Raw genomic sequence first — 27,319 nt, 5'->3', positions numbered from 1 at the left:
TAAACGGAACAGTAACTGGGATAAACCAGGTTCCCATGCCGCTAAAGTCATAGTCACTGTTTTTTTTTTTTTTGCCATCGCTATAACAGATCTGTGAGGAAATACTAGTTTTTTTTTTTCTATCTGATTATTACCTCCCCCCTCCCCTTATTGGGAGAGAACTGGGGAGCAATGCACTCAACCTCTTTGAAAGGTACTGCCCACCGCGAAGACGGCTTAAATTAATATTTTCAGAAAATAAAAATCAAGGCCTTTACATAATCCTTTAAGAATAAATTAAAATATTTAATATAACCCAGAAATCAAGTCCAGAGAATGGACATATTTCAACAACAGTTACTTAAATCGATTGCTAGATAATATACAATTGGGAACTAAAAAGTATACTTAGCAAGCGGAGAGCTGGATAGTGTATCTAATTCTAGCAATTCAAAAGGAAACTCTCCATGTGGGTTGCTACTTTTCTTTTGTCCATTGTCTGTTCAGAAGAGGGGGGAAAAAAACTAGTTTAAAATCGAGGCGTGAACAGTCTCTAAAAGTGACCTCCGGAAAAACCGTCCGACCCAAAGCAGGAGCACTCCCCGCGCCGCCCGCTCCACGGGGGCGCTCACAAAGCGGGCTGCCGGCCGGGAGTTTGGGGTGCGCTCTCACCGCGCGGGGCTCCTCGAGGCAGAGCCATCCGGAGAAAGGCGGCTTCGTAATGATGGCTGCTCGGGGCCGGCGGCTCCTTTCCCGGAGTCTCCCGACCCCCCTTTGCCCGGGATCCTTCACCCTCCCCACCACCCCGGGCCGCGCTGGCCCCGCGCGGACGCGGCCGCCCCGCACCGCAGCCCACCGGGTGCCCGCGCCCCCGCACCCCCGGCGAGCCCAGTCCCCAGAGCGAGCCAAACAAACAACGCGTCCCCCGCCGCCCTCCTTCCTCTCCCCGCTGACCGCTTGGCCTCCAGCCACCCTGGCTGTTCACGCTCCGAAACGCAGATCTCTGTGGGAGCAGAGCGCACCCGGGCCATCCTGGGGACCACCTGGTGACCCCCCAACCCCTGCACCGAGGTTGACCACTGGCGGGCTCGCGGATGGGGGAGCCGACTTGCCTTCGGGGGTTAAAGTAGCTATTATGCAGACGCCGCCGCTGCCGTTGGCCGGGCCAGCTCGGCAAGGTGGGGTCCCCTCCTCACCGTGCCTCCCCGCGCTCGCTCCGGCCCCGCTCCCTTTCTTCTCCTCGCGCACTTGGGAGCTGCGGGGGAGCCCCGGGAGCCCCCGGCTCCAGGCTTACAACTCGCTGCCAGCACGGGCTGGGCTCGGGACGCCCCCAGCGTCGCGGGTTCGCGCCGCCCCCGCCCCCGCCCCACGCGGCTCCCCTCGCACTTTCCCCACCGCTGACCCACCTCGCCCGGTAGCCGTCCCCGCGCGGCCGGCGCCGCCGCGCCAAGAGGACGCACTTTGTTCGCGCCGGTGCGGCCGCCGCTCCCGGCGAGCGCGGCGTGGTCGGTCCGGAGCGGGGAGCGGGGGGCGGGGACGCGAGGCGGGGGTCGCCGCCGTCCCCGAGCCGCCGCCGCTCAGCCGCCCCGCGCCCGCGCGCCCATCGCCCACTCGCACTTGAGTTGCAGCCCAACTTTTCCTCCTTCCTTTTTCTTTCAAATGGAGCCGGCAACTCGTGCTCGGCGCCGGCGGGAGGAAACGCGCTCGCGCTGCCCGCGCGCAGACACGCTCCCTCCTGTCCCCGTCCCCCCCGCCCCCCCAACGCCGGCAGCACAACAAAAAGCCATTTACATGCGAGGAAGTGACCCTCGGCCGGACCGCGCGCCCCCGCCACCGCCGGCCCCGCGGACGCAGGCAAAAGTTGGGGCGCCGGGAGGCGCTCCGACCGCGGGTTCGGACGCCGCGAGCGGCGACGCCGGCGACACGGCACGGGAGGCGCTGCGCTCCTGCGCCGGCCCCGGCCCCCGCCCGCCCTCGCCCCTCGCCCCTCGCCCCGCACACGCCCAACTCCTCGCTCCCAACTCCTCGCGCGGCCCCGGCCCGGAGCGATTTCCTGCCGCCGCCGCCCCTCCCGCAAGGCGTCCGGCGAACTCTCGCGCTCACCGGGTCGGGCGGGCGGGCTCCTCCGCTGCCCTATGCCGAGGGGAAAACAAAATGCAGAGCGAGCTCCGGAGTTGGCTCGGCGGCCGCGGCCAGGGGGCTGAGTCCACGGGCGCGGAGTTGGCCGGGGGCGAACGGGGCTCTGGTGAGTTTCAGGGTCTCCGGGTGCCCGGGCCGCCTGCTCAGCGGCGCTCCTTTGTGTAATTTCACTCGATTCAAGTTTAATCCGATAGTTCCCGAGCACGAGCGCGTCCTCACTACCACGGCTCAACCCCCGCGCCGCCGCCGCCGCCGCCGCCGCCGCCGCCGATACCGCCGCCGCCGCCGCCGCCGCCGCCGCCGCGGCCCCAGCACGCCAGCGCCTGCGCGCGCCCGGCACGCCGCGCGTGCCTGAAACCGCGGGGCCGCGCGCGCCCTCTACCAGCTCCCTCCGTGCCGCGCCCGCGCGCCGCCACCTGACGTCAGGCGCGCCTGGCATAATTTATGCAAGAATTCGGCCGGGGTGGCGGAGACCGAGTGAGAGGCCGAGAGAAAGGGGGCGGCGCGGGGCTGCGGGGCCGCGGGCTGCAGAGGGCGGGCCGGGCGCCACTTCCCGTCCCCGGGCGGGCGCCGGCGCTGCGGTCGGTTCTCCCCGTTGCCGATGCGCGGCCGCCGCGCAGCTTTTCTGGCAGCTCCTCCGAGCGCACGGCCGCCGCGCGGCAGCGCCCGGGGCGCGGGCGGTAGACGGTGCCACGTCTCCCCGCCCGGCACCTTCCCGGAGTCAGGGTGCGCCGCCTCAGGGCAGGAAGCAGCGGCTCCAAGCCGGCAGCGATTCCCCCCGGCCACAGCGAGGGGCTTCCAACGCTAGGCAGTCGGCAGCAGCTCGAAGGGTTTGCATGTGTTTTCCGTAATTATCTTACAACTTAAAATTATTTTCCCACATGAAATATTTAGAGGGGACTTGTTCCACCTCAGATTTTCCTTGGCCTCCGCACATTGCTTTTCCTACCTCCTCGTTGACAGCACAGCAGGATCCACTACTAAATCAAAAAGTTTAAGTAGATGGAGTTGATTTTACTGAATTTGTTGCCATGCCCAAAAAGGGAGAGAGGGCCGATGGTTATGAAACAAAGAAATAGGTTGTGTGCCCATTATTAAACGTGTCAGGACTAGAATGTTTCAATCATTCTTTGGCAAAAATGGCACTTTTATATGATCTCCTTGCTCTTAAATATCCAAGGCTCTTTTTTCTCTTCCTGGTACAAAACAAACGTTAAACCTGGGGACATTTTTCTTCTAATTGTCCTTTTGGGAGAAAGATCTGCAAACATTTATCAAGTACCTTGTATGTGCAAAATACTGAGCAATGATAATTCTTGCAAACCGTCAACAATTGTGCACTTTTAGATGATTCTTGGGTTAAAGGTAAATTATGTTTATTTTTAAATCAAGGAAGGAAATTATTATATCAACCAAAGATAGTCCTGTAATAAAGAGACTTGATATAATTGGACTTCAAAATAAACTGAGAAAATTGCAAAATTCTACAAAATATGTACTTTCTCATTTATTACCTTTAGTGCTAAGACTACAATCACAATATTTTTATTTGAACAAAAGATTAGTCTAAATTGTTTTTTTATAAAACTACAACTATTCAATAACTAAATTTAATTCCCCTAGCCTTAATCACTGAAACATTTTCTAATATTAGTAATAATTTTCTAAATATTAGTTACATTATACTGTCATCTCTTGAAATGCACTTATTTTGGCTTTCTTTCATATATTTTAGTGGTGTTTTAAAAAGAGGTAAGTGTTTCATTCAGGGGATTTACAAACAAAAAAGATTGATACTACAGAAAATTCTGACATTAAAAAAATGAATAACACTAAAATCAATTTCTACCTTTTTTATAACCCCATATCACAAACCAAGAATCAGAATTCTCAGGTTATGTTTATATTTCCCTTAATCTCTCAATGCAAACCTGTGAAGGATGCTTTGGGGTTCATGTATGTGTGTGTGTGGTGGGTGTGGGTGTCAGAGAGAGAGGTTAAAGACAGGACACAATGTCTACAAAGAAATCACCAGTACCTGACTATGTTAGAGTACATAAAAATGACATTAAAAATTATTTTTTGTATAGAATAAGCTCATTGTCAGATGTACACATCTATTTTGAGGCAATTTACTTGCTGAAAAAAATGATATCTACATACAGTGAAAGTATATTAGTTAACCTTCAAACAACAAAGAATATTAAGTGACTATGAGGAGGCCCGCCTGTGTCCTTGTACATTTAACTAGAAAGGTAGGGCACTTCTTTTTGAAACATATTAAAAATGGTAAAATACTGCAGCCAAAGTTCAAAGTAGAAACAAACAGCCTTGCAGCCAGCCCCTCCCCAACTTACCCTCGCTCCTCATCACCACCCCTAACAGCTATGATGGAGAAGTCTCTAAGTTTTCAGGGTTGGTGCCATGCAGAGCCTGAGCGGCCTTGAAAAGTGGAAAGCCTCTGGGGCAAACTCCTAGGCAGCCCTGGCCTAGCTAAGTCATAACTCCCACTGCCACTCCTGACCCTCTCCAGCCTTTAACCTGGAATGTTTTCTCTCCATTTGCTTCACTATTGAAGTTTTCCCAAAGAGAATAATTTGAATTCACAAGCTTTCTCTTTAAGCATTCAAATACCTTAGGGAGAGATGAGGGATTCCTGGTCATTCACAGATTAGTGTAAATTAATTCAATGGGTTGTTTTCCTCCCAACACCTAGCTGAAACTAACAAATTTAGAGATTTATCCATTCATTCAACACTGAGTGCCTAAGAGGTTCCAGGCATTGTTCGAGGTCCTGAAGATACAACCGTCCACACAGACCAGTATCTGCCCTCTTAGAGTTCATAATCTAACGGATTGGTTGTTTTGAATAAGTGATAAGAGAAAATGGTACTTTCACTGTCTGAGCCCTTGAAGAATAGGACAAACCTGGAGAGAGGGCAGTGGAAAGGTACCAGGGACCTTGCAAGTAGGGTGTTAAGGGATGAAGTGGATGCCAGCATAAAGACAACTTGACCTGTTACAAAAAGGTTTTCTAGGCTCCATGAAATGAGTGAAAATAGTCTCTTCCAAGAACTCAAACTAACGCTAACTGACCTATAGTTCAGCCACATTACAGCTTAGACAAATAAATATTTGTCTTTGGGAACATAACCATAATGTACCAATGCATAAAACTTCATAAGGGGACAGGGAAGGGGAAGGCTAATATGCACATCTAAAAAAACTGAAAATTACCCAAATTTTAGAACACCTCCTATTTAAAACTGGAGCCCTTTCTGTTTTTCCAAATGTTCTAGGCTTTAAAATATTACATAAATTACACTAATTCCAGTGTTGAGAACTTGAACTAGACCTGAAGCAGAGAGAAAAGTGAGAAGGACCTCATAAAAAAAGAAAGGGAAGATAAAATGATCAACTTCTGAGACTCTCTTGTCCCCTCCTGATGTGAGCTGGGAGCTCTGTCCTTTCATTTCATCTCTAAATAAAAGCCCGTACCTTGCTCTCCCAAAAAAAAAAAGACCAACTTCTTTGTATTGTTCAAACTCAAGATACTACAGTAAATGCTTACGTACGTTTCTGGAATTCGTCTTTTGAAACTGTTAAGAACCAATTTGAAAACCATAGAAAATAACTCTTTTCAGAGCTGAATCTTTTTTTTTTTTTTTTCACTTAAATCTGTGTTATTTTGCTTCATTTGTCAAATGTGCATCTAAACGATTTTGGCAAGCTCCAAAGAATGTTTTCCCTGTCATTGAAAAGATATAGGAAAATGCAAGTATAGATATTTAGAGGGCTATAAATGCTGGAGAAAGCACCAGAAAGAAAAGTCTAAAAAATGTTTCCGGCATCACTGAATAATAGCATAATCTTCCTCTGTAATTTTTTCATAAGCGAAAGAATCCAGTTGGATATGTGAACTTACCCTCGATGATCCACTCCACTCATAATGGAACCACTTGCTACAACTTTTTGCTGGGAGCTCTCAGGATTGGTAAGATCATGACATCAAGTGAAAAGAAAGCCACTAAGGTACTGTTAGCCTACTGTTGGCTCCCACAGATAGTATGTTTAGCTAAGTTGTAGCAAACATTTTGTTGAATGCCTACTGTATGCCCAGCTATTAACTTGGGAGAACATGCTTAGCTCCCCGCCCTCAAGGAGCTCAGGGTTTGTGGTAGCATAAAGAAAGGAGTGATTCTTTCTGCCTGGAAGACCAGCCCAGGCTTCCTAAGAGAAAAGAGTATTGTACTGGAGTTCATTAGAACAAGGAGAGCGAGAAGCATTCCCAAAGACACCAAAGTGGCCCATTAGTTCCAAAGCCTGGTGAGCATAGGTTTCTGCAAATGGTTCCATAGTGAGTGGAACATGGAGGGTGAGCCAGTCTTAGGGGGGTTACTGAATGCTGGTCACATGGTCTGCCATCCCATAGGGAAGACATTGAAGGACTGAAGAACCACTCAGCCCTGTGGTGGAACGAGCCTCCACTCTGTATGGAAGGAGCTCTCATAGGGAGTGTGGAGGCTGTGGTTGCAACATGGCCCTGCCGCCAACCTGGACCTAGTCACTTCGCCTCTTCCCCCTTCAGTTAGCAGCTCCAATATTCCATGAATTGTAGTCTCTGAACTTATGCTAAGTAATATTGGGCAATACCTGCAGTCCACCATTGTCTCCATTTCTAGACTAATAAAATTAGAATAACTATCATTCTATTAAAATGGAAATCCTTAGGGCTTAGCCAATTATGAGAAGATACTTTTACAAAACATTTGAGGCAGAAAAAATAGTGTCTTACTCATCCAACAATCATTAAGCACTTGCTGTGTATCACACATTGCGCTGGTTGCTGCAAAAACAGAAATAAAGCAAACCCCTGCCCTGCAGGAGCTTTCTAAATCTACTAGGGGTGACAGACATTTAAGCATGTCATCACAATGAATATGTATACATAGTATTGGCTATACTGATACTTCAGAAGAAGGAACAACTAATTTTGCTTCTGCCCAGATAGAAGGAAGACTTCATAGAGGATGTGATGTTTAAACTGAGTCTTCAAGGACTCTGTAGATGTCAGGCGTGGGGAGGTACACCAGGCACAAATACTGCCCGAGACATCCATGGGGCAGATGGCTAGTGTCAGCACTGCAAGTAATATGGCTATACCACTACATACACAGAGAAAGGGCAGGAAATGAGGATGGAAATATAAGAATGGCCAGATCAGGAAGGGTTTTGCAACACATTCAGTCTTTACCTTATTCTGTAGGTGATAGGGAGCCAGGAAAAGGTTATCAGTGGGAAAACAATCAGGACAAATATGGATATGTTGGCTGTGTGGACCAAACCTCAGAGCACAGAGAGAATGGGTAGATATTGATGATGGTCAAAGTATGACATGATGAGGCCCTTGACCAAGACAGCATTCAAGGTAATGGAGATAAAGGAATAAATCTAAAAGATATTTAGGTTACATATTTCATAACATGGTGAATGACTGTTGGTAAGTGAATGAAAGGGAGAGGTGAAGATTCATTTCTAAGTTTCTGCCTTGAGTGACTAGCATTTAGTCTCATCACTAACCAGGATGAGGAATAAGAGGCAGGAGTAGTTTGTGGAAGAACATAGTGCTCAGGTGTGGGAATTCTAGGTGGTTTTTGTACAGTGTTCAAGTGGGGATGCCCTTGAAATGAGATATGGGAACTCAGAAGACTGATATGATCTAGACATAGAGAATTATGAAGTATGAATGCTACTTAAATCCATTGGAATGGGTAACATTGCTTGGGAAAACATGCAACATGACAGAAAAACAGGCTAACAGCAGAAATCTTTAAAATGCCATGCTCTCTCAGGTACTTATTACTGTATATCACCCCAAACCTTGGTGAGCTCAAAATAAAAATTTATTATTCATCTGGTGGGGTAGCTGGGGGTTGGGCTCAGTTGGAAAACCTGGGGTAGTGGAGTGCCCCCCTCCTTGGTCTCTCATCTCAGTCATCCAGATGACACGGCAGTCTCTGAGGAGGGTTCCAAGAAGGCAAGGCCGAAGCACAAGTACTTATCAAGCCTCCGCGGGCTTCATGTTTACCGACGTTCCGTTGGCCAATGCAAGTCACATGCTGATGCCCAGAATCAATGAGACAGGAGTAGGAAACAGCATGGCTGCCCAGAGGAGTGATTCACTGGGGAACACTACTTATCCATGTACAACACATGTGAAGAGACAGGCAGAAAAAAGTGATAAAGGGAGACATCAGACAAGAAGCCATTGAAAAGAACTCCCAAAGATCAATCTGAAAGGAAAAATAAGACAGCAAGGGAGAGAGTTTCTGGAGGGGAAAGGGGCAAGTGTCAAATGTCACAGACAGAACAAGCAGGGAAGCAATGAAAAGTGTCCATCGGCTGTGGTCTTTGTTAACTTTTTCAGTTTCAAGTGTTGAGGGTAAAAGTTCAGTGGCAGAGGGCTGAGAAAGTTAATGGGAATTGAGGAAGTGTAGACAGTGGTGTAGACTTCAGGTTCTTATTGGAAGCTTGGTTATGAAATGAAGAGCGAGGGGTGGCATCTAGGGGAGGGCACACATTAAAAAGAAGGTAGTAGCTGTTTTGTTTTGTTTTTTAATATCAATATGATACTTTAGATTAAGATACAACAGTCAGTGGAAGGAGCAGGTAACCACATAGGGAAGGGAGGCTTGGGGAAGGAAGATGTGATCAAGTTAGTTCACGGGTGATGGGAGGAATGACACCCGTTTTTCTGAATCCAAAGAAAGGCTGATGAATATGGCAATAAGTTTATAGGTTGGGCTAAAGAGAGGTGACAGAAAATTAAACAAATCCACTTATAATGCCTTCTACTTTTCTTACTAATTCAGTTAATCATCTGCTAAGAATGAAATGTTTATGGATGATCAAGAGATTTGAGGAAAGTGTTCAAGTCTTGTGATAATCCTCATGGGAAGAAGAAACTGGTAAAGCAAGTAAAAGGAGTCCCTGAGACCTGAGACTCCTTGAGTCCTGAGCTGAGTGAGATTGTAGTGTCACCAAGTTATTATGCAACTTGCTCAAGTGATGTTCCCCTCCAGGGGAAAAGTAGTGCAAATCGTCAACTGCCAGATTCACCCAGGGGAGTCATTGTCTTCGTGGAGACCCAGAAGGATGGTTAGCCACATAGCCAGAGTAGGGTCCCCAGGGACTAGGTGAGATCAGCCTAGTTACCTGAAGCTGCCATGAAGTAGCCACCATCACAGGTCCTTTGTTTAAATGTAGAACGTGAGCTATGTGCTATATATGAATATAGCATGATATATACAGATATCCGGCCATTTCAAATCCTTTGTTAGGAAATAAATGTCAGCAACAACAAAGAAATAAGTAAGCTTGTCTCCCCTTCCTTTTACTCCATCAAGCTGGTGGCTGGGTGTCTCAGCCCTGGGTTGTCATTTCAGTTCCGGGGATCTCAGCAGTGTCAGTGTCGTATGGGGGGACGTAATATTATCATTGCAACTTCTTGGACAATTCTAGGCTAAACCATGTCAAACTCAAAGCTGTATTGTGATATGTAAAATGAGGACAGGTTATAATCTATGATTGCCTAATTCCATGTCGTGTCAGACCTCATGATACTCAACTCTGGTTAGGTATTTGCCAATCACTATTGCTAGCACGTGATGTCTCCCTTTATCACCTCCTCTTTCTCGTTGGTCAGAATATTGGCAGTAGATAAAATATCAGATTTGGGTTTTGCAGCTCATGTACAGACAACTCTCTGTTACAGATGGGGAGTCTGAAGCTTGAGGAACTGGCCTGCTGTGAACGGCAAAGATGGGATGCAAACCCAGGACTTCTAAACCCATGAGCAGTGCTCTTCCTGAAGGAAAATCTTGTAACTGCCAGAAGATTACTTGGCTTTCTCATGATCTGCTGTGAACTGAACTCCTTTACATCAGATTATTTACACTCTCCTCTGCTTTTAAAGGGGAAAAAACACATTTGAAAAACAAGTCCACACCCTGATCTTCACAAGATCTTGCCTTAAGCTGCAGCTCTGGATAAGACTGAAGAATTATGCAACTAATTATGATGAATCTCTTCTCCTTGGTGGAAACACTAACTACTCTACCTAACTGCTCCACACTGAAATAGGCAAGTCACAGGGGCCCATGTCTTCCATCCACCCTTCGGATCGGTGAGAGGCTGGGTCAGGGCCCGCACTTAGCACTTTGCCCAGCATGTAGGAGGCAGCGACAATTGCTTATGATGGGTGTTGCCTTTAAGGTGTCTGGATGACTGGATACAGAAAGGCAAAATAATTTTTCCAAAATACTCTGCATACTTGAATCAGAAAGGAGACACACTGCTAATTTTGTCATTTGTATTTTAACACAGTTAACTTCCTCCCAAATAATTACTTGTTAATAGATTTATGATGTGTTTATAATATGATGGAGCTGTTTCACTGGAGTTTCTCCTTAAGAAAGCTAGCAAGAATTCATATTAACCCATCTCCCGAGCTCTTCTCTGGAGTTTCTCTGGTATGTTAGGCTGCTGCTAACTTCAGCTCCCAGGCTATAGCTTCATGGAGTCAGCAAGGCAGAGCTGACCAGGCTTGGGGTGGCACCATCCACCTGTGGCCCCCTTCCTGTCATCACTGTGCTGTTGTGGGGTCCTCAAGCCATTGTCCTTGAGTCACTCCTAAGTCAGCTGGTTCTAACGTTGTTTAAGAACAATTCACACGTTTCACCAATAGCCTCTTCATTCATTGCCTCTCCCAAGACAAAAAAAAAAAGTTATATTATCAGACCTGACTCATCGAAGGTAAAATAGTACACATGGGCTCAGAGATGGCACACATCAAAGTAATGGAACGAGAAGGACTGCAATCTGGGAACAAACACCATTCTGCAGTTCATGTTCCCCTGGCTTCATGCTTTTGTGTGTGTGTGATAAAATATGCATAATATAGAAATACCATTTGAACCAGTTATCAGTGTAAAGTCAGTGACATTAAGTTCATTCACAATGTTGTGTAACCATCACCACTGTCCATCTCCAGAACTTTTTCATCCTCCTGAACAGATACTCTGTACCCAGTAACATCTCCCTTTCCTCGATCCCCTGGTAATCTCACTCTACTTTCTGTCCCTATCAATTTGCCAAATCTGGGTGCCTCATATAAGTGGAATCACATAATATTTGTCCTTTTCTGCCTGCGTTATTTCACTTAGCACAATGTTTTCAAAATTTATCTATGTTGTAGCATGTGTCAGAATTTCCTTCTTTTTTAGGATTGAATAATATTCCATGGTATGTGTACCACATTTTCTCTATGTTGATGGAAACTTGCACTGTTTCTGCCTTGTAGCTCTGGTGAACAACACTACCACAAACATAACAAAACATCCCCTGAAGAGGAGCACCTATCCAACCCAGATTCCGGCACTTTATGGATCCTCCTTTCCTGAGGTGTGTACACACTCGCTCCCCTCATCCCATGCCCGCTCCACGGTGAAGGACTCCCCTCCCCTGAGCAAACTGAGGCTGTTTCCTTGTGCACTGCTGTGTGCTCTCCTTGGAATATTTCTCTTGGTCCTGCAGATGCCCTGTTCCTGTCTCTAGACACAAGAACTTGGTTCAACCCAGTGCCTTCCCTGGGAGCTACTGCCACAGGATCAGGATCACGCCTCCTCAGCCCTTCTCTTCACAAGCTGAAGTGTGCCTCAAGGTCATGTTTGTCCAAAACATGCTATAGATCATAACACAGGTAATTTAAAAAGGAAAAAAGAAGGTGCAGAAACAGAGAAGGTATCAGGGGGGAAAGCTTACGTAGGGGGAAACAAATTTGTCTTCAGACATGTTGATGTTGAGTTGATGGGAAAATATCCCAGTGAAATGATCTTGCAGTTAGCTGAAGATAAAAGGATGAAGCTGAATAAAGACTTAGAAGCCAGCTAAATAAATGAGATTTCTGATGGAAGTATATAATGTTACCTATGAAATCTTCCTGCCAAAAAATGAACTTGAAGCAGATCAAACTCTAGGTCTGACCGCAGTTTACTGGGAATTTGGGTGGGTGGAGGGTTGAACATGTTAAACCACACCATGGGGATGTGATCAGCAAAACCCAGAATGTGGGATATTACACAGGACAAATGATCTGGTTTTTTCTATAATAAACTGTAAGGGAAAAAAGAGAGGAAAAGAAAATCTAAAGATTAAAAGAGATTTAAAGAGCTGCATCAACCAAGTGCAACCTGTGCATCTTATTTGGATCCCGATCTGAACAAAGTAACTTTAAAAAAATTATGAGACTTTTGAGGAAATTGGATCTGATTGGATATTGGCAGATATTAAGGGATTTAAAAAAATTTTTGACACATTAATGCTTTTGTGGTTAAGGCTTTTTAAAATATATTTTGGGGGGGGTTATTTTAAATTTTAAAATATATAGTGGAATATTCACAACTGAACTGGGTGATCTCTGAGATTTGCTTCAAATTAACTCCACTGGGAGTAGAGCATGGGGAGTGGTAGGATACACATGAAAAAAAACACATGAAACATTACATGAGTGGTTATAAATGGATGGTTGTTGGGCTGAGGTGATAGTATCCTGTTTGTGGGAGGTGGGAGGCAGCCCTACACAATTCTCTCCAACTTTGGGTATGTTTAAAATTTCCCATTAAAAATACTTAGAATAAACAAATAAAGGAGAGAATTCTCCCCCAGTTGAAGTCAAACACTTCCATCTATAGACAGGTGAGCAGGTGGCCCAAAACAAAATCCTGGGAAAGTCTCATATTTAAGGTTAAATCAGAAAAAGAGAAACAACAGGTGGATTGGAAACAGGATCAGGATCCGCCAACAGGTGGATTGGCAAAATGAATGCTTTAGAAATTCAGCAAACCTGGATTTGAATCCAGCTCTAATTCTTACTGGCTTTGTCACCTTTGTACCTCATTTACCTCTGAAAGCCTACAAGCCTCAGCCTCCTTATCTTAAAGTGGGGATAACAGTTGAATCTCCCTCATAGAGTTAATACAAAGCTTAAGTGAAATAATTCATATAAAGCATTTTATATTCTGACTGGGCAAAATTAGTGCTCATTAAACATTAGCTGTTAGCTTGTTACTTTATTACTGATCAGAGTGATCATAAAAGATAAAAGAACCCTAGTGTGTAGTGGGACAGAAGGCAAGAGAAAATTTTGATGAAAGGGCAATGACAATGGTGTCATGTTATAATAAAAGCGTCTGATGCCTTCATCAGATTAGGTAATTTGGAGGCCTCCGATGATGTCAGCATGTTAGTTTCACAAGATCCAAGCGATAACGAGGAACTGAGCTGGATGCCATGGTGAAGCAGTGGGGGTGATGAAAGAAAGGAGCGGGATGCAGCTGCAAAGACAAGGGAGCCACTTCTCAAGAGAAGGGAGCCCTTGCAAGTCTGTCGGAAGAGAGGAGGAAGCTTGCAGAGAAGGAGAGGACCTCACCAGGAGGTAAGCGTCCTCAGCTGAGAGACGGGGCTGCCCTGCGGGGAGGCCAGGGATTCCAGGAAGTGTACTACAGTGAAGGAAGTTTGGGAGTAGAAACAGGACAAAGCCGCGAATGGAGTCACGGTTTCCGAGAACATTGCAACTGTGAGTGAGTTCAAGTAATGGAAAGAGAAGAAAAGGGGCAGAGAAAAGAGACACAGAGAGAAATACAGGAATGAGAGTAAATGAGAATGGGTGAGTGAGGGCTGGATGTTTTGGTGAGTGGCTGGGGATGACAAGGCCAACAGTGCTGATTATAAGCCAGAGCAGGTGTATGGAGTGAGAACCGAGGTTCCAGGCTGTGTCTCAGACCTGAGCAGGAAGCATCTACACTCTGTCCTGTTGCAGAGATTGTCCAGTGGCCTTTGGTGACACCAGCACTTGGGTGATTTGACAAGGGCATCTACTGACACCTGGCACTCAATCTGCATCCACAGTGGCTATGGTGGAATAGAGACCTCCAGCTTTCTAGGAGGAATTACAGGTGCTTGGTGAAGCCAAGAGCTAGGTACGCTCCCCATAGAAGTGGAGGGGCTGGGGAGGACAGGTAGATCAAAACAGTGTCTCAGGGGTCATACCAGAAGTGTTAAAACGGGAAATCCTTTCTTTGTTATTTGAGCACTTGGATCTGCTTACACTCTTCACCTCTGCTCCTCCTTAGCCCACCTCTGTGCCTCATCCTAAGTTCAACGTGACAGTGCTTGTTTTCTACATTCCCTGACAATAGGAAAAACCTGGAAATTTAGTGACTTGCTTGGTGTAAAAATTCCTGAGTCTAAATTTCATGACCTTTGGACAAAGGAGGTTAAGAGTTGGGAAGAATACATTTGAAATCTACATTCATCTGGATTTTGATGTTGACATATTTATGTCTCTTTAAACTCAGCTGTGGCCTACCCTCTTTTTTGTCCCCTACTAGTCATAGCTCCTTTTCTATACCATCTAAATTTTTAACTGGGCACGTGACTGCTCAACCTAAAGACTGTACCTCTGCCTCTCTTGCAGCTAAGTGTGATCATATTGGCCCAACAGTATGTAAGCAAAAATGTTGGTTGTGAGCTTCTGAGGAACTTTCTGAAAGACCATTGGTGCAAGTCCTTCATCCTTCCCTTATTCCTTCCTCCACCCTGCTGCCTGGAATTCAAGTCTACCTCCATATTCGACCACAAAGACAACAGCTTTGGGACAGGGATGTGAAGCCAAAGGACAAATGATCCCAGAAGATTCGGAATGAGATATATATCAGCCCAACACTGTCTGTACCTGAACTTATAATATAAAAATTCTATTTGTTTAATGCTAAAGCTAAGTGAGGATTTTCTGTTACATACAGCCAAACCTAATTCTAATTGATATACCAACTACTAAAATTAACTAGTCATTGGTTAAAAGAATGTAATGTATACATTTATAATGTAAAAAGTAATGACTTGATATTTATCAGCGTATAATAAAGTCACAGAAGTAAATTTTAAGGCAAATTATCATCTGTTAGGCCAGACCTGTAACAATGTGTTCTTAAAAGTATATATGCAGTTGCTTATTCAGCCAATTTTATTCTGTCAGGCCCTGTATCAATCCCCAGGGATGCCACAGTGAATAAGCCATGATCCCTGCTCCCAAGGATTTCACATCTGGGGAAACTGGAATACAATTATGACAGTAGGAATAAGCAGAGGATAACATGGGCACTTCCACCCTTCCTCTCAACCTGACGTAAGGGCTAGCGAATGCTTTCTCAGAGATGAGGTCCCACTCGAGACCTGAATGACAAATAGGAGCTTGTCAAAGGAGAGAAGCAGTATGCCAGGGTGGTCCGTGCATGCAGAAGCCTGGAGGAGAGGCAGTATAGCACATCTGGACAGCTGTAAGAGGGCAAATGAGACTGAGGACCTATGCCGGAAATGACAAAACAGCGCTCTATTACATGGCATTTGCAGAGGCCTAAAGTGACTCTTCAGTCCTGAGGAATTATTTAGTCACTCTTTAGGAATGAAGCATAGAGAGGGCAGTTTTGGTGACTGTAAGAAGTCACCTAAAGACATACAGGAAAGGACTGATCAACTTGGGCTCAGTTGGGGTTGCAGACAATAGCCAGTGTGCAGTGGTACCATTGCCTACAACTGTGTGACCCCCATTCCCCAGACAGAGTGGATGCTGGTGGGAGGCTGAGGGAATGGGATCTCCAGCAGGTTGAAGAGCAGATGTGATAAAGTCAAAGTCATTGGGGAAGGAATGGAGACTGTCACTATGGGCTACACAGGATGCACTTCAGAAGATGGGCAGTTCCTGGCACTCTCCCTACTGAACAGTGGAAAGCAAGACTCCAGGTTGGAGTGACAGCTCTGGAGTGGAGTGACCGAGTTCTGCTTCTGAAGAGCTGGAGGAAGGCAGATACTACACCAGGTCAGGAGTGTGTATGTGGAGAGAGATTGAGGAGCACCCCCTGGAGAGGGCTGTGGAGGGATCCTGCCATGCAGGGAGAGACTGAGGAAGGCTCACAACTCAAATAGCCATGCAGAAGTCAGGTGCAAGGCATTAGGCAGATGGGACAAAACAGGTTTCTGCCAGGGTTCCCACAGTCAGCTTCCAGGTTGGTTGGTTTGTTTAAAATACTTTTTGTGGTAAAATATATACAGTATAAAAAGTACCATTTTAACCATGGTTAAGTGAACAGTTCAGTGACATTAATTATATTCACATTGTGTGACTATCACCACCATCCATCTCCACATTCAGAACTTTTTCATCATCCCAAACTGGAACTCTATGCCCATTAAATGCTAAATCCCCATTGCCCCTCCCCCCAGCCTCTGGCACCCACCATTCTCCTCTCTGTCTCTATGAATTTGACTTCTGTAAGTACCTCATATCAGTGGGATCATACAATATTTGTCTTTTTGTGTCTGGCTTATTTCACTTAGCACAAAGTTTTCAAGGTTCATCTGTGTTGTAGCAAGTGTCAGAATTTCCTTCCTTTTTAAGGCTGAACAATATTCCATTATATGTATCTACCACATTTTGTTTATCCATTCATACATGGACATTTAGATTGTTTCCACCTTTTGGGAGCTGACACATTTTTTTTTTTTACCAGCTGTTGTAGAGGCCTAGTTATAGTAAAAGTGCTGGGAGAGAAGTTAGCAGGGAAACAGAGAAACCTGGAGCAAAATAGGAATGGGATACAACTCTCTCTTTTTTACTAATGCGGAAATTGAAGTCTGTAAAAGGTCTGAATGGCTCAAAGCTACAAAGAACTCAAGTCTTCTGACCTTCAGACTGCTATTTCTTCTAGTACCATGTTCACCAACATAGTCTGAATTCAGCGAAATTCCATGACAGTCAGGGAATATGGGTAGGGCCAGACGAATAGATCCTAGAAGTCTGGGAGTGGAGGCTTGAACCCTGGGCATGACACTACACTGGCACAGAAATGGAGCTGTCGAGATCGTTCCCAGGCACGTCTGTCAAAGTAATTTGGATCCCACCTCACTGGGTCACTGATCTTTTCTTTCTTTTGACATTTGTTCACATGTGGTTATATGTCTGTCTGTTCCCTTTCTTGGTCTCAGCAGGATGAGAACAATCTCTGGAGCAGGTGAAATATTTAGGTATTAAGTGAAAGGGCCATTTACACCCTTTCTAAGGACACTGACATTTCAAAGAGCTACTTTAGAAAATTGGAGACTTTTGGACCCAAGAGAATGAGACTAATGGTGGAATGGCAGAGGGTGAGGGTGCTGCCTTCAGGCAGGACCCACCTCCTCTGCTGGCTAGTGGGTTTGTTAGAAGACTGCAAAGAGAAGCAGTGGGGAATTGACCACCCAGGCCTCCTTCCCTCCCAAAGAACATAGGCTTATCACAACTGTGTTAGAGCTTTGTTTTTTAACTTTCTCAGAACTTAATTTTAGCTTCCTTAAGAAAAAAACTGCATTTTGTATTTATTTTACCATCCACACAGGGGTGCACTATAGCCTTCTGCATGTAATCAGTTCTCAGTCAAACTTCGGAGGATGATTAACCACTGGCCCAATATTTCAAACTTGGGTGAAGGAATCAAGGATAATAGGGGTGCTTTTGTTGTACTTTGCTACTTAATCCTTCAGATTCATCATGGACCAATAATAACAAATAAATATTGTCATTGAAAAGTATCTTCTTCTTTTAACCTTTGACAGCAATGTACTTCATCAAATATTTACCTTATTTTTATCCATTTTTTTAGTTCACACACACACAGATATCACCTTGTTCTTTTATAATATGTAAAGCATAACAAAACCCAGACTGTACCAGAATCCTCTGTAAACTTACTATAATGATTATTTGTTATATGGAGTCTCCTAATTGTTTCTAGTATCAGCTCCTTACTATGAACAAATGCAACTATGTATGAATCCCCCTTAGGGAATCAGAGTTTATGAAAAAGTAATTTATTTCCCTCTTATATTTTTTCATATATATATGTGTGTGCATATATATTTTGTATTTTTTTTCATTGTTTACATATATGTGTGTGTGTGTGTATATATATATATATGTACATATATATATATATATATATATATATATATGTGTGATTTTCATGACAGCCAAATGTCTCCAAGTCTAGAGAAGATAGAACAGTACCAGTGACTCTGCTTTGTCCAGTGTTTTAAGGTTGGCAGTATACATTATCCTCAATTGATACTTACAGGTCAAGATGGTAAATGGTTGCCCAGTTTATAGAGGTGGATACTAACTCTCAGACACAGCTTGCAGAACACATAAAGCTAGCTTAGACCTAAATCTTATAATTCCAAATCTCACCCTCTTTCCCTCTACTATCTTCTTATCATCACCATCTGCATCTCTCGGAGATAGGCAGTTTATTTCAATGCCCAATAAACTTGAAATCTCTGCTAAAACCAACAAATGCAGGAAATAGCAATCTTAGATCTCATCTGAAATGTGTTTTTTTCAAGTGATCACTTAGTCAAGCTTGACATGCTTAAGGCCAAAATGTATTTCAGTGTAGATAGACTCTCAAAATTAGCTATTTTTTAAAAAGTGTTTCACCATAAACATTAAAAAAATCCTTTATCATTCCATAAGGTTGGAAATAAGAGGTTAAAAGGTTTAAGAAACTGAAAAACACAGCTAAAATGTAAGTGAAGTACCATATCACAATATCTAAAATGTTTTTTAAACTCAAAAATATACATACACAAGAGAAGCCATTTCACCAGCATTTATTATTCCATTATTTGTTTTATAATAATCATTTGCTGTACCTTATAAACATACTGGGAGAATATTTTTCTATGGAAATAGTAAATAATTGAAATGCAAACTTTTCTGCTTTAAATCCGTTAAAATACATCACTTGCTTTTCCTTTCATATAATCTCATTTATTTTTTGCTTATTTTACTAAAGAAGCTTTCCCTCCCTTCTTTATAAACAATTTTATTTCTTACTAAATTATACTCCTTTCCACCACAGTGTAAAAAAGTCAACAGACTAGTTGTACAGTAATGAGAAAACCAACAAGGATCTCCTTCAGAGTAAGGCTGAAGGGAAACAATTTGTACTAGTTAAGATTTATTCCCTTATCCTCCCCTCCAAATATTACATCTTTCAACAAAGAATTCTTGTTTAACTTTATTGGAAAGTGTGTAGCAGGCAGTGTTTAGAAATATTACAGATCTAAATGTACATGTTAGTGTAGTTAGCTCTGAGTGAGCACAGGAAAATGAGAATTTCAATTTGTTGCAAGGACATCTCATGTAAACAACAATAACAAAAAGAGTAAGTGCAGGATTTTTTAAAAGTCATTACCAAAGAAATTTCTTAATATATGTATAATTGTCATCCTTACAATTAATAATAATAAACAAGCAACCAGAACTCTCAGCTTTACACTCCTTCCTTCTACTACCTACTTCCCTCAGTCATTACTGGGGCATTAGTTTCAGCTCAATTTTAAAGTTTCAGAGTCTGAGAGCTTAAAATGGACAATCTGCCCGTTTGCATTGAACAACTAGCTACTGTTTCAGAATTTCACATCACAAACCACACACACCATTTCTGTTGACAGATATACAGTTAATTGTGACAAAAACACCAGGTTAATTTAAGTAAAATTTATTATATCATGTTTTAAAAAATGTTATTCTTATAGAGAAACTTGTAACTAAGAAAGAACAGATTAAAAACTGGAAGACAGCAATATAAAATGAATCCATCAGTAGTAGATATCTAAGGGCACTCTTATTTGTGGTTCCCTGAGCTCATCTCTGTATTCTAAAAGGGTCATGGGGCTCTAAACAGTATTGCCAGGGCTATCCTGGGAACTGGGAACAATGGTGAGCGGGACGCAGCCCCTGCTGCGAAGAGCAAGCGCGGGATGCAATACTCAGGCAGATAACATAGGGCTATGAGTGCCCTGGAGAGATAGGGGTGCAACGGACGCCTCTACTGTGGGGAAGGTGAGGGAAGGGAAGGGAGCCACTTGGGAAAGGAGGAGACCGGGGAGCGTTGCAGAAGCTAGAAAGGACCGGCACATTTAGGAAACTGAAAGCCATTCAGGTAGGCTGAACTCAGCCAACAGTGCTTGGAGAGACCGGGGTAAAAGATTCAGCTGGAGACATAAACCGAACGGGATTAGAACGGTTATAAAGCGATTTAAGCAGATAGACTTTATCTTGAGGGCAACAGAGTTGCCCTAGAAGATTTTAAGCCGGAATAACAAGGTCGGATTTACTTTGCAATAAAGTATCTATATAGTTGCAATGTCGAGGTGGGGGAGGGGCAAAACCTGCGGCCGAAAGACCAGGGAGCAGGTAACTACCCGTGATGCGGTGGAAGACTGGTGGCCTGCACTGAGGAGTCAGAGCTCGGCAGGAGCGACAACCAGACGAGAAGTACGGAAGTAAAATGGATCCTAGGGCTTAATGGCTGGAGGAAGAGGGGTGGGACATGACCGAGGTGCAGTGATGCAGCTGCTGAGATGGGACACACGGGAAGTTGAGAGGGGAGGTGCGGAGCTCCGTTTAGGACGCACAGATTATAAGATTTCTGTGGCACTCAAGTTAAATATGCCTGGACCTCAGAACAGGGTGATCTGGAAGCAAGGCGACTCTCTGAGACGGGACGAGACCATGCTGAGGGTCCCCAGAGGAGAAGCCTACCCATGCGACCGGACAAGGTTTATATTCTACTTTTCTTCACAAACACTCCGAATCACAAAACATGCTACGAGGAAGGTAGGGGAGTTCACTGCTCTAAGATTACAGGTGAGAAAACTTGAGACTTTGTGTAGGGCCTTGTTCTTGATCACACATTGGTGAATCTCGATCTCGAGCCTCCCAACCAATACAGCCGCTACTCTATCCTAAACATTAACTCAGTGTAACCGACGGCTGAAAAGATACACTCTTTCTCAAGGTTCGGTAGGGTAGATCACAGAAATGGATTTTGCTTTTTCAATGCCTTTTGTTCGTTTTCTTCGAACGCCCATGATCAACCGTTCGGTGATCAATTTTCAAATCACCAGACATTAAAAATAGTAACCACTTTTCTTTAAAAAAAGATTCGGACACTGGAAAATCTTGGAACATATCTCCAGCAGTTAAGTACACAATTTAAGTTCTCTGTGCTGCCTAAATAAACCTTGACAGGTCCTGGCTTTACGCTTACTAACTCGGCAAGTCCATCCCGGTTTTCCTACCTCGAGGACGTGCTGCTCGCTGCCCCATCCCTCCCTCTCCCCTCCCCGAACCCCTCCCGCCGCACCACCTGCTCCCAGCACCTCCTCCCTCCGCGCGCCCGCCCGCTCCGGTTCTCACGCGCTGCCCGCGCCCTCCCCTCCGCTCCTGCCCCTTGCACTTCCTAGGGGTTTCGGAGTATGGGCCTCCCGCACAACCCAAGCTTCCCAGCCCCGGAGGCACTCCCGCTTCCCCAGTCCGCATCTCGGCGCCGCGCCTCCTCCCCCACCCCCCACGAACTTCTCCCTCCCGCACTGCCCCCAGTGAGGACTTCAGAGGCGGGCCCGGGCTGACCGGCGTTGATTGGCTGTCTCCTCGACGCCCCGCCCCCGTGCACGCGCAGGGGGGTGGGGTGGGCTCGAGAGGGCGCGCGCGGCGCGTCTCCGCAGATGAAGCGTCCGTGACCCTTGTGCTAGCTTGGCGTCCGCGAGGTGGGGTCAAGCAGCGGCGGGGTGCACCCGGCCTGGGGACTCACGTGGCGAGGAAGGCGCCCCCTTTCCCTCCCCTTGCCCTGGCGTTGCCTTCGAGCCGTGGCCTGTCGGACGTCCCTCAGGGACAGGGAGCTGACCGAGGGGCCGTCGTCGCCGCCAGCTCGGTAGCCCGGATGTCGCTGCCCCCCGCGGCAGGGCTGCAGACGCGCTTCTCAGCCCCGGGAGGAGGCCCGTCTTAAAGGCACAGCGTCGTGTTCGAGCCGGAGGGGGCGGTGCGTCCTGCCCTCCGTACGCGACCCCTTCCCCGAGGGAACCCCGCGGCCTCCGCCGCCCCGGCCTCCTCCTTCGGGTCGGGCGCAACTAGAGCTCGGCGCACCCTGCCCCGGGCTGGCCGCAGATGGCGGCCCAGAGGCCAGGTTTTCCTCCGGCCGGAGCCGTGGCCGGTGGCGCCGCGCGGGGCCGGGAGTCGCCGGCCTGTGATTGGCCGAGGCCGCGGTGAATGCAGGACATTGTCTGGTCGCGGCCGTCCCTATCCTGCCCGCCGCCCTTCCACTGATCAAAATGGGTGCGGAGCGAGGGCCCGGGCGCCTGGCGCCCAGCCGGGAATCCCCACTGGTGGGAACACCCTAGCGGGAAAACACAACTTTTACGAGATCATGGATTCTAAGAATGACATAAAGGTGCTGTTTCAAAATTCAAAACCATTCTCAACAAGGAAATAATTGTGTCTGATGTAAAGGTTTCTTTTATGATGAAAAATGTCAAGGTAATTGAAAAGGGCCAACTCTTAGGACAGCAGCTTAGTTTTGTCTTCAAAATTCCTTAAATTAGGATCTATAATAATTCATCCGAATATCCATTATAAAAATTTATAGCAATAAATAAATATATATGAAACCTGGTCAAGACAGTACAACCTCTCTGGGTCTTAGTTTTCACATGTGTGAAAAGCTGATGCTGGGTTGGTAGTTTTCCAAGTTTGCTTCTATTAAAATAACTGATTCTAGAGATAAATTCCTGACACATCCTATGTAGTGGGTCATATCTCAAGGCCTTGTGATAGATGATACCTTTTAAAGAGCCCTTGAGGAGATTATAGTCCTCAAATTGTCTTTGAAAATATGTAGGAAATTATTTAAGTGGAGTTGTAATCTTTTAGTGTGAATTTTGGAGTACAGGAAAATGAGAGCAGTAGAGAATTTGCATTTCTCTATTACTCAGTTATTAGTCAATGTGAAGAGCAGGGTTTTCTTTCATCCTAAAGACATTTTCTAGGCAAAAGAATCTTATAATAAGGAATTAACCATCTTTCCTATTTTTGTTCTTAGTATCAAAGGAGTAGAAAGATATCAAAAGAGAAGACACATGAAATAAGAGATACACAAATGGGAAGTGGAGAGTTTTGAATAAAATGAAGTTGGTATTTGCTTTTTAAAAACTGGACAGGAAAAATTATTATAGTTAAAAGCAGACTTGTGTTGATATAGATATTTTCTGGGAATATGGCTAAAATTCCTGTGGCTATGTATTCTCAATCACTTATTTTCTGGCTTCAGTTTCCTGCCTTCTTGAAAATTAAAAAAAAAAAAATCAGTGATTTCATTTAAATGAGCAATCAACAAGAATTAGAGACTTGGAAATTACAAATGAAGGAAGGAAAGCATCCAGAAAAGAAGGTAGATTTAATGGACGTGATTCATTGCAAGAGACATTACCTCATTCCTTATTAGAGGGATTTCCACTAAACCAGATTTGATGTTAAATAAATTTATTATACAGACTTTCCTCAAAATTAAAATAATTTGATAAGTCTTTTTTTGGAGGAGGATATGGGAAAGGGAAGAGAGACAAGGAAAAATTTTAAATATTGTTGCAGCCTCCTCAAATGACAACAGTTCGAGCCTCCCCATCCTCACCTATCATAATAAAAGACTAAAAAAAGCAGAAATCATCAGCATAAAAATTCTAGCTGTCTCCAGAAGTGAAACATGAATAGTTATGTGGATGTCCATCATGAGTGATGCAAATTTAGTTTTGATTTTTTAAACTTCTGGCATTTATATTATTGATTTCTATAATTAAACTGATTTTACCTAAAAGTTACTGAATAAATGATTAAAATTTAGAGATTAAGTTGAGTGAAGTAAGTTGTTTATAGTAAATACAAGCAGCAGGTAATATGATACAAAATGTCTTGCCAAATAAGTTTGAGGCTTTTCCAGTATGTTTTTTCCTTAGGATTTTTGCTTTGGTATTTGATATATATAACTACAGATTAATCTATATAGAATGATAACATTTATGGAACACTTGGTATATGTCAAACACTGTTCTGAACACCTTCTTTCATCCTCACAAAACTCCTAAGGAGCAAGCACAATCATTATCCTCGTTTAAAGATGCGGAAACTCTAAAGGTGAGGTAGCTTGCTGAAGGTTAAACAGTTGGTGGGAGCTGGGAATCAGGCCTAAAATCCTGTCTGCTGCTGCATTCTCAATCACTATTAAACAAATGGTCTTACGTTCTGTGGATATCATATTAATCCATTTTTCATCAGGTCTTTTTGACAGTTAATGCATTTAAATTATTTTGCCTTAGCCCCACATTCACTTTTATTTCAGGTGACTATGTATATTGCCATCTGTATTTCACTACAGAAAGTTGAGCATCTCTATCATTTTTAGCTAGACATGGACATGCACATGGAAAGGTCTTCTCACCCTCTTCCTTCTGTCTTTTCTGTTTCTCCTCCTCTTTCTCTTCTTTCAGACGTGTTGTTTCATAGGCCCCCATAACTACCTGTTGGCTGTGTTTGCTGCATCTAATTGGTGTTAGTCCCAGAAGTGATGCTGGTGTACACAATCACTGAGTAATTATTGACTGGTGGCTTACCAGTCACCCAGTTTTTAGTAGCTGGAGAAGGCAGGAGGAACCCAAGAACACAGACAGGATTTGAAGATTCAGTAGCATAAGGCTGAGACAAAGGGCTGTGTCCTGAAGACTTTTATTTTTAACTTTCTTCTTCAGTCTGTACCTTTGAGAAGTTGCACATCCTTATTGACAACCAAGGGTATGGGGTCGCTGCCCCTTACGTTTACTTTAGCCTCTTTAGGCGTCTATGGTTGGAGGCCATGGTAGTGCTCAGCTGTACCTCTGTCAAAGACAGGAAAAGGGCAGTCAGTCTCGAGTCAGTCCCTGTCATTTGCAGTGCCTCTATCAGGAGGGTTAAGAAATTAGAAATAAAATTATTCTGAAGGGGCTCATTTGTGACTCATTAATCTATGTGATTTCTGATGCTCATTATCACTGAAAATTGAGTTGGCTAAGTCTTTTTAACTTTTGTGATTAAGGATCAGCATTAGGATTTGATGTCCTGGGGGCCAGAAGGGATAAAAGGGAGAGATTCAGCCCCCCACGCACTCCCACCATCCCCAGCTAGTGTGCAGGCTCTTTGTCCTTGGCAAGGGAGTGGGTCCCCATCTCCCGTGAAGTGCTGGCAGGTGAGCCCACCGCAGCAGCATGGAGGATAAGGATGCATCTGGCAAGCCCCACCCACCCAGTACTCCTGCCATATGTGGGTGACAGGCACCGCCACCATCAATGTCTTAACACCTGAAGTACCCAGAGAAGGGGACAATGCCTGGCCCAGCTGAAGAGAACCACCCAGCATCTCTTAGTAGTTGTTTTTTTATTTTGACAAAGTGCTATAACTTACCATCTGATATTTCTCAAATCCAAATATCGAACATCTTACAAATGTGTAAAAATGTTTAAAATCTACAGCATCTCACTACATTGATGGACAGTGATAATGGGGTATGTGGGGGAGACTTGGTGAAGATGAGAGTCTAGTAAACATAATGTTCCTTATGTAATTGTAGATTAATGATACCAAACAAAAAGTTTAAAATCTAATAACAAGCACCAACTCTTGTTTACCTTTGTACTAGTGCTTCTCAGCACTCAGCAGGTGGCCACCCTCTAGCTTCCCAGGCTCCATCCACAACCAGATTCTGGGGATGCCTTGTTCTCTCTCTAACCCCTCTGCTGGGGGCAGTGATGGCTTCCTGGGGCTGCGGTCCCCTCACACCTGGCCTTGCTGCTTCCTTTCACTCTGCCCACAGGTCAAAGCCCTGCTTGGGTTGATCATGCCTGCCTCACACAGCCGTCCTGACCTGGCCCCACCTATACCTTCAGTCTAATCTCATACGGCAAACTCTCCTCCACGCACGCACTTGGGCCCTTGAGTGAGCTGTTCTTTCTGTCAAGAATACTCTATGAAGACTTCTTGGGCTCCTTCCACATTAGCTGCCTCTGTTACTGCATTCACTACATTGTATGTGCATTGCATTTACCTCTCCAACTGGAAGTTCCTTGAAGTGAAAGATCATGTCTTTTTCATCTATACTTCCTGGTGTTTAGCACAGTGCCAAACACATGGAAAAACATCATGAAATAAAAGCTAAATACAAATGGAAAAATTTTTTTTCCTCTATTGTTTCTTTTTCTAGGTCAGCTTTCTAGCTTTTCAAAATTTAATCAATTCAAATTTAAGTTTCATTTATTTTAGTCTTGTCAATATTATGTAGATAAAATCACATCCTTTAATATTTACATGATAGCATGTCTTTACCATACTGCATACAACAGGTATGCTCTCAGAAGTTGAGTAAACTAGTATTTCTAAATCAGGTGTTTAAAATTTAATATGATTTCTTTGTTAGTGGTGAAGCATTTTTTGTTTTGTATAGCAAATAATAATTCTCTATCTTGGACAGATTACATTTCTTACATCAAATGTGCTTTAAGAAAAGTAATTCTATGTTGTGTTCTACTACTCTTTAAGTGGCTTTAACTGAGAAGTATTGTTTTACTGTCTTTTGCATGTAAATAGAAAAATAAAGACAATGGTGTAACAGATGTATTTTTCTTCAAGGCAACTCTGCGGTTTCGTGTGTTTTCAGTGGAGAGAGAAGAGGGAGGACGGCCTCTCCTGTGTTCCTCCCTTGTGTGTCTATACCTCTAGCAGAGACGTTTTCTGTAATTGGTTTTCCACATTTGCCAAGAGTCTGTTTCCTCTTAGCATTCAACATGTTTAACAGAAGTCTTATAATAGTTCCAAAAATAATAAAACCAGTCCCAGGCATAAAAACGATACATACAGAACACATTGGGCTTTTTGTCGTGGCTTTGGTTCTGTTAAGTTCTTTTTAATCATTTGTTGTGTCAAATCATGTGGTGGAAGTAAAAAGGTTTTCTCCAAGGTAATTAAAACCCACTAAAGAAATGCAGTCATGAGCCTATGCAAAGGGTCAGAGTTACCTGCACAGAGGCCATCCCAGGACACGGTGGCCTCCCTGACATCCAGTACTTCTCGTTAGTGACGTAAGGAGTTACAGGTAAGTGTATTGTTATATCATGAAAGGACTTGAAAGCTTATTTGAGATACATGATTCTGATGTATCGGTAAGGCTGTTCTTAATCTGATGGAATC

At 44.5% G+C, this 27,319-nt stretch overlaps 2 protein-coding genes and 1 long non-coding RNA gene across 8 annotated transcripts in view; 2 read left to right on the top strand and 1 right to left on the bottom strand.

Annotated features, from left to right (window-relative positions):
* CHD7 (chromodomain helicase DNA binding protein 7) overlaps positions 1–2,403 on the bottom strand; it is a 203,138-nt gene extending 200,735 nt beyond the window's left edge. For 2 of the 6 annotated variants that reach the window (XM_036998005.2, XM_036998008.2), the window contains exon 1: positions 2,083–2,402. The gene's annotated coding sequence lies outside the window, so the exon portion shown is untranslated. Of the gene's footprint in view, positions 1–1,385; positions 1,403–2,082 lie in introns of those variants that run through there. The other 4 variants (XM_036998010.2, XM_073229575.1, XM_036998009.2 and 1 more) reach the window with 3 other exon arrangements.
* On the top strand, positions 1,639–10,254 carry LOC140845671 (uncharacterized). Its single transcript, XM_073220386.1, has 4 exons — positions 1,639–2,224; positions 2,431–2,948; positions 6,013–6,150; positions 9,893–10,254. Exons 1-4 carry the CDS (start codon positions 1,639–1,641, stop codon positions 9,971–9,973), a joined length of 1,323 nt encoding a protein of 440 aa, XP_073076487.1. The 3' UTR covers positions 9,974–10,254.
* A 1,222-nt stretch (positions 10,255–11,476) lies between these two features.
* On the top strand, positions 11,477–15,004 carry LOC108397679 (uncharacterized). The gene is made up of 4 exons (XR_001853249.3): positions 11,477–11,580; positions 11,713–11,878; positions 13,384–13,612; positions 14,654–15,004. It is a non-coding gene; the product is annotated as an uncharacterized lncRNA (long non-coding RNA).
* Positions 15,005–27,319: the final 12,315 nt, after the last annotated feature.

Source organism: Manis javanica, chromosome 2 (assembly GCF_040802235.1).
Source record: "Manis javanica isolate MJ-LG chromosome 2, MJ_LKY, whole genome shotgun sequence".
Taxonomy (NCBI): domain Eukaryota; kingdom Metazoa; phylum Chordata; class Mammalia; order Pholidota; family Manidae; genus Manis; species Manis javanica.
The sequence above is the reverse complement of the archived record's forward strand: the minus strand, read 5'-3'. Positions and strand labels throughout refer to the sequence as shown.

Coding starts and splice junctions, on each gene's coding strand:
- LOC140845671 (XM_073220386.1), top strand. CDS start 1,639: ATGGAGCCGGCAACTCGTGCTCGGCGCCGGCGGGAGGAAACGCGCTCG. Junction 2,949..6,012: donor AGTCGGCAGCAGCTCGAAGG/GTTTGCATGTGT, acceptor TTTTTTCATAAG/CGAAAGAATCCAGTTGGATA. Junction 6,151..9,892: donor GTGAAAAGAAAGCCACTAAG/GTACTGTTAGCC, acceptor TCTCTGTTACAG/ATGGGGAGTCTGAAGCTTGA.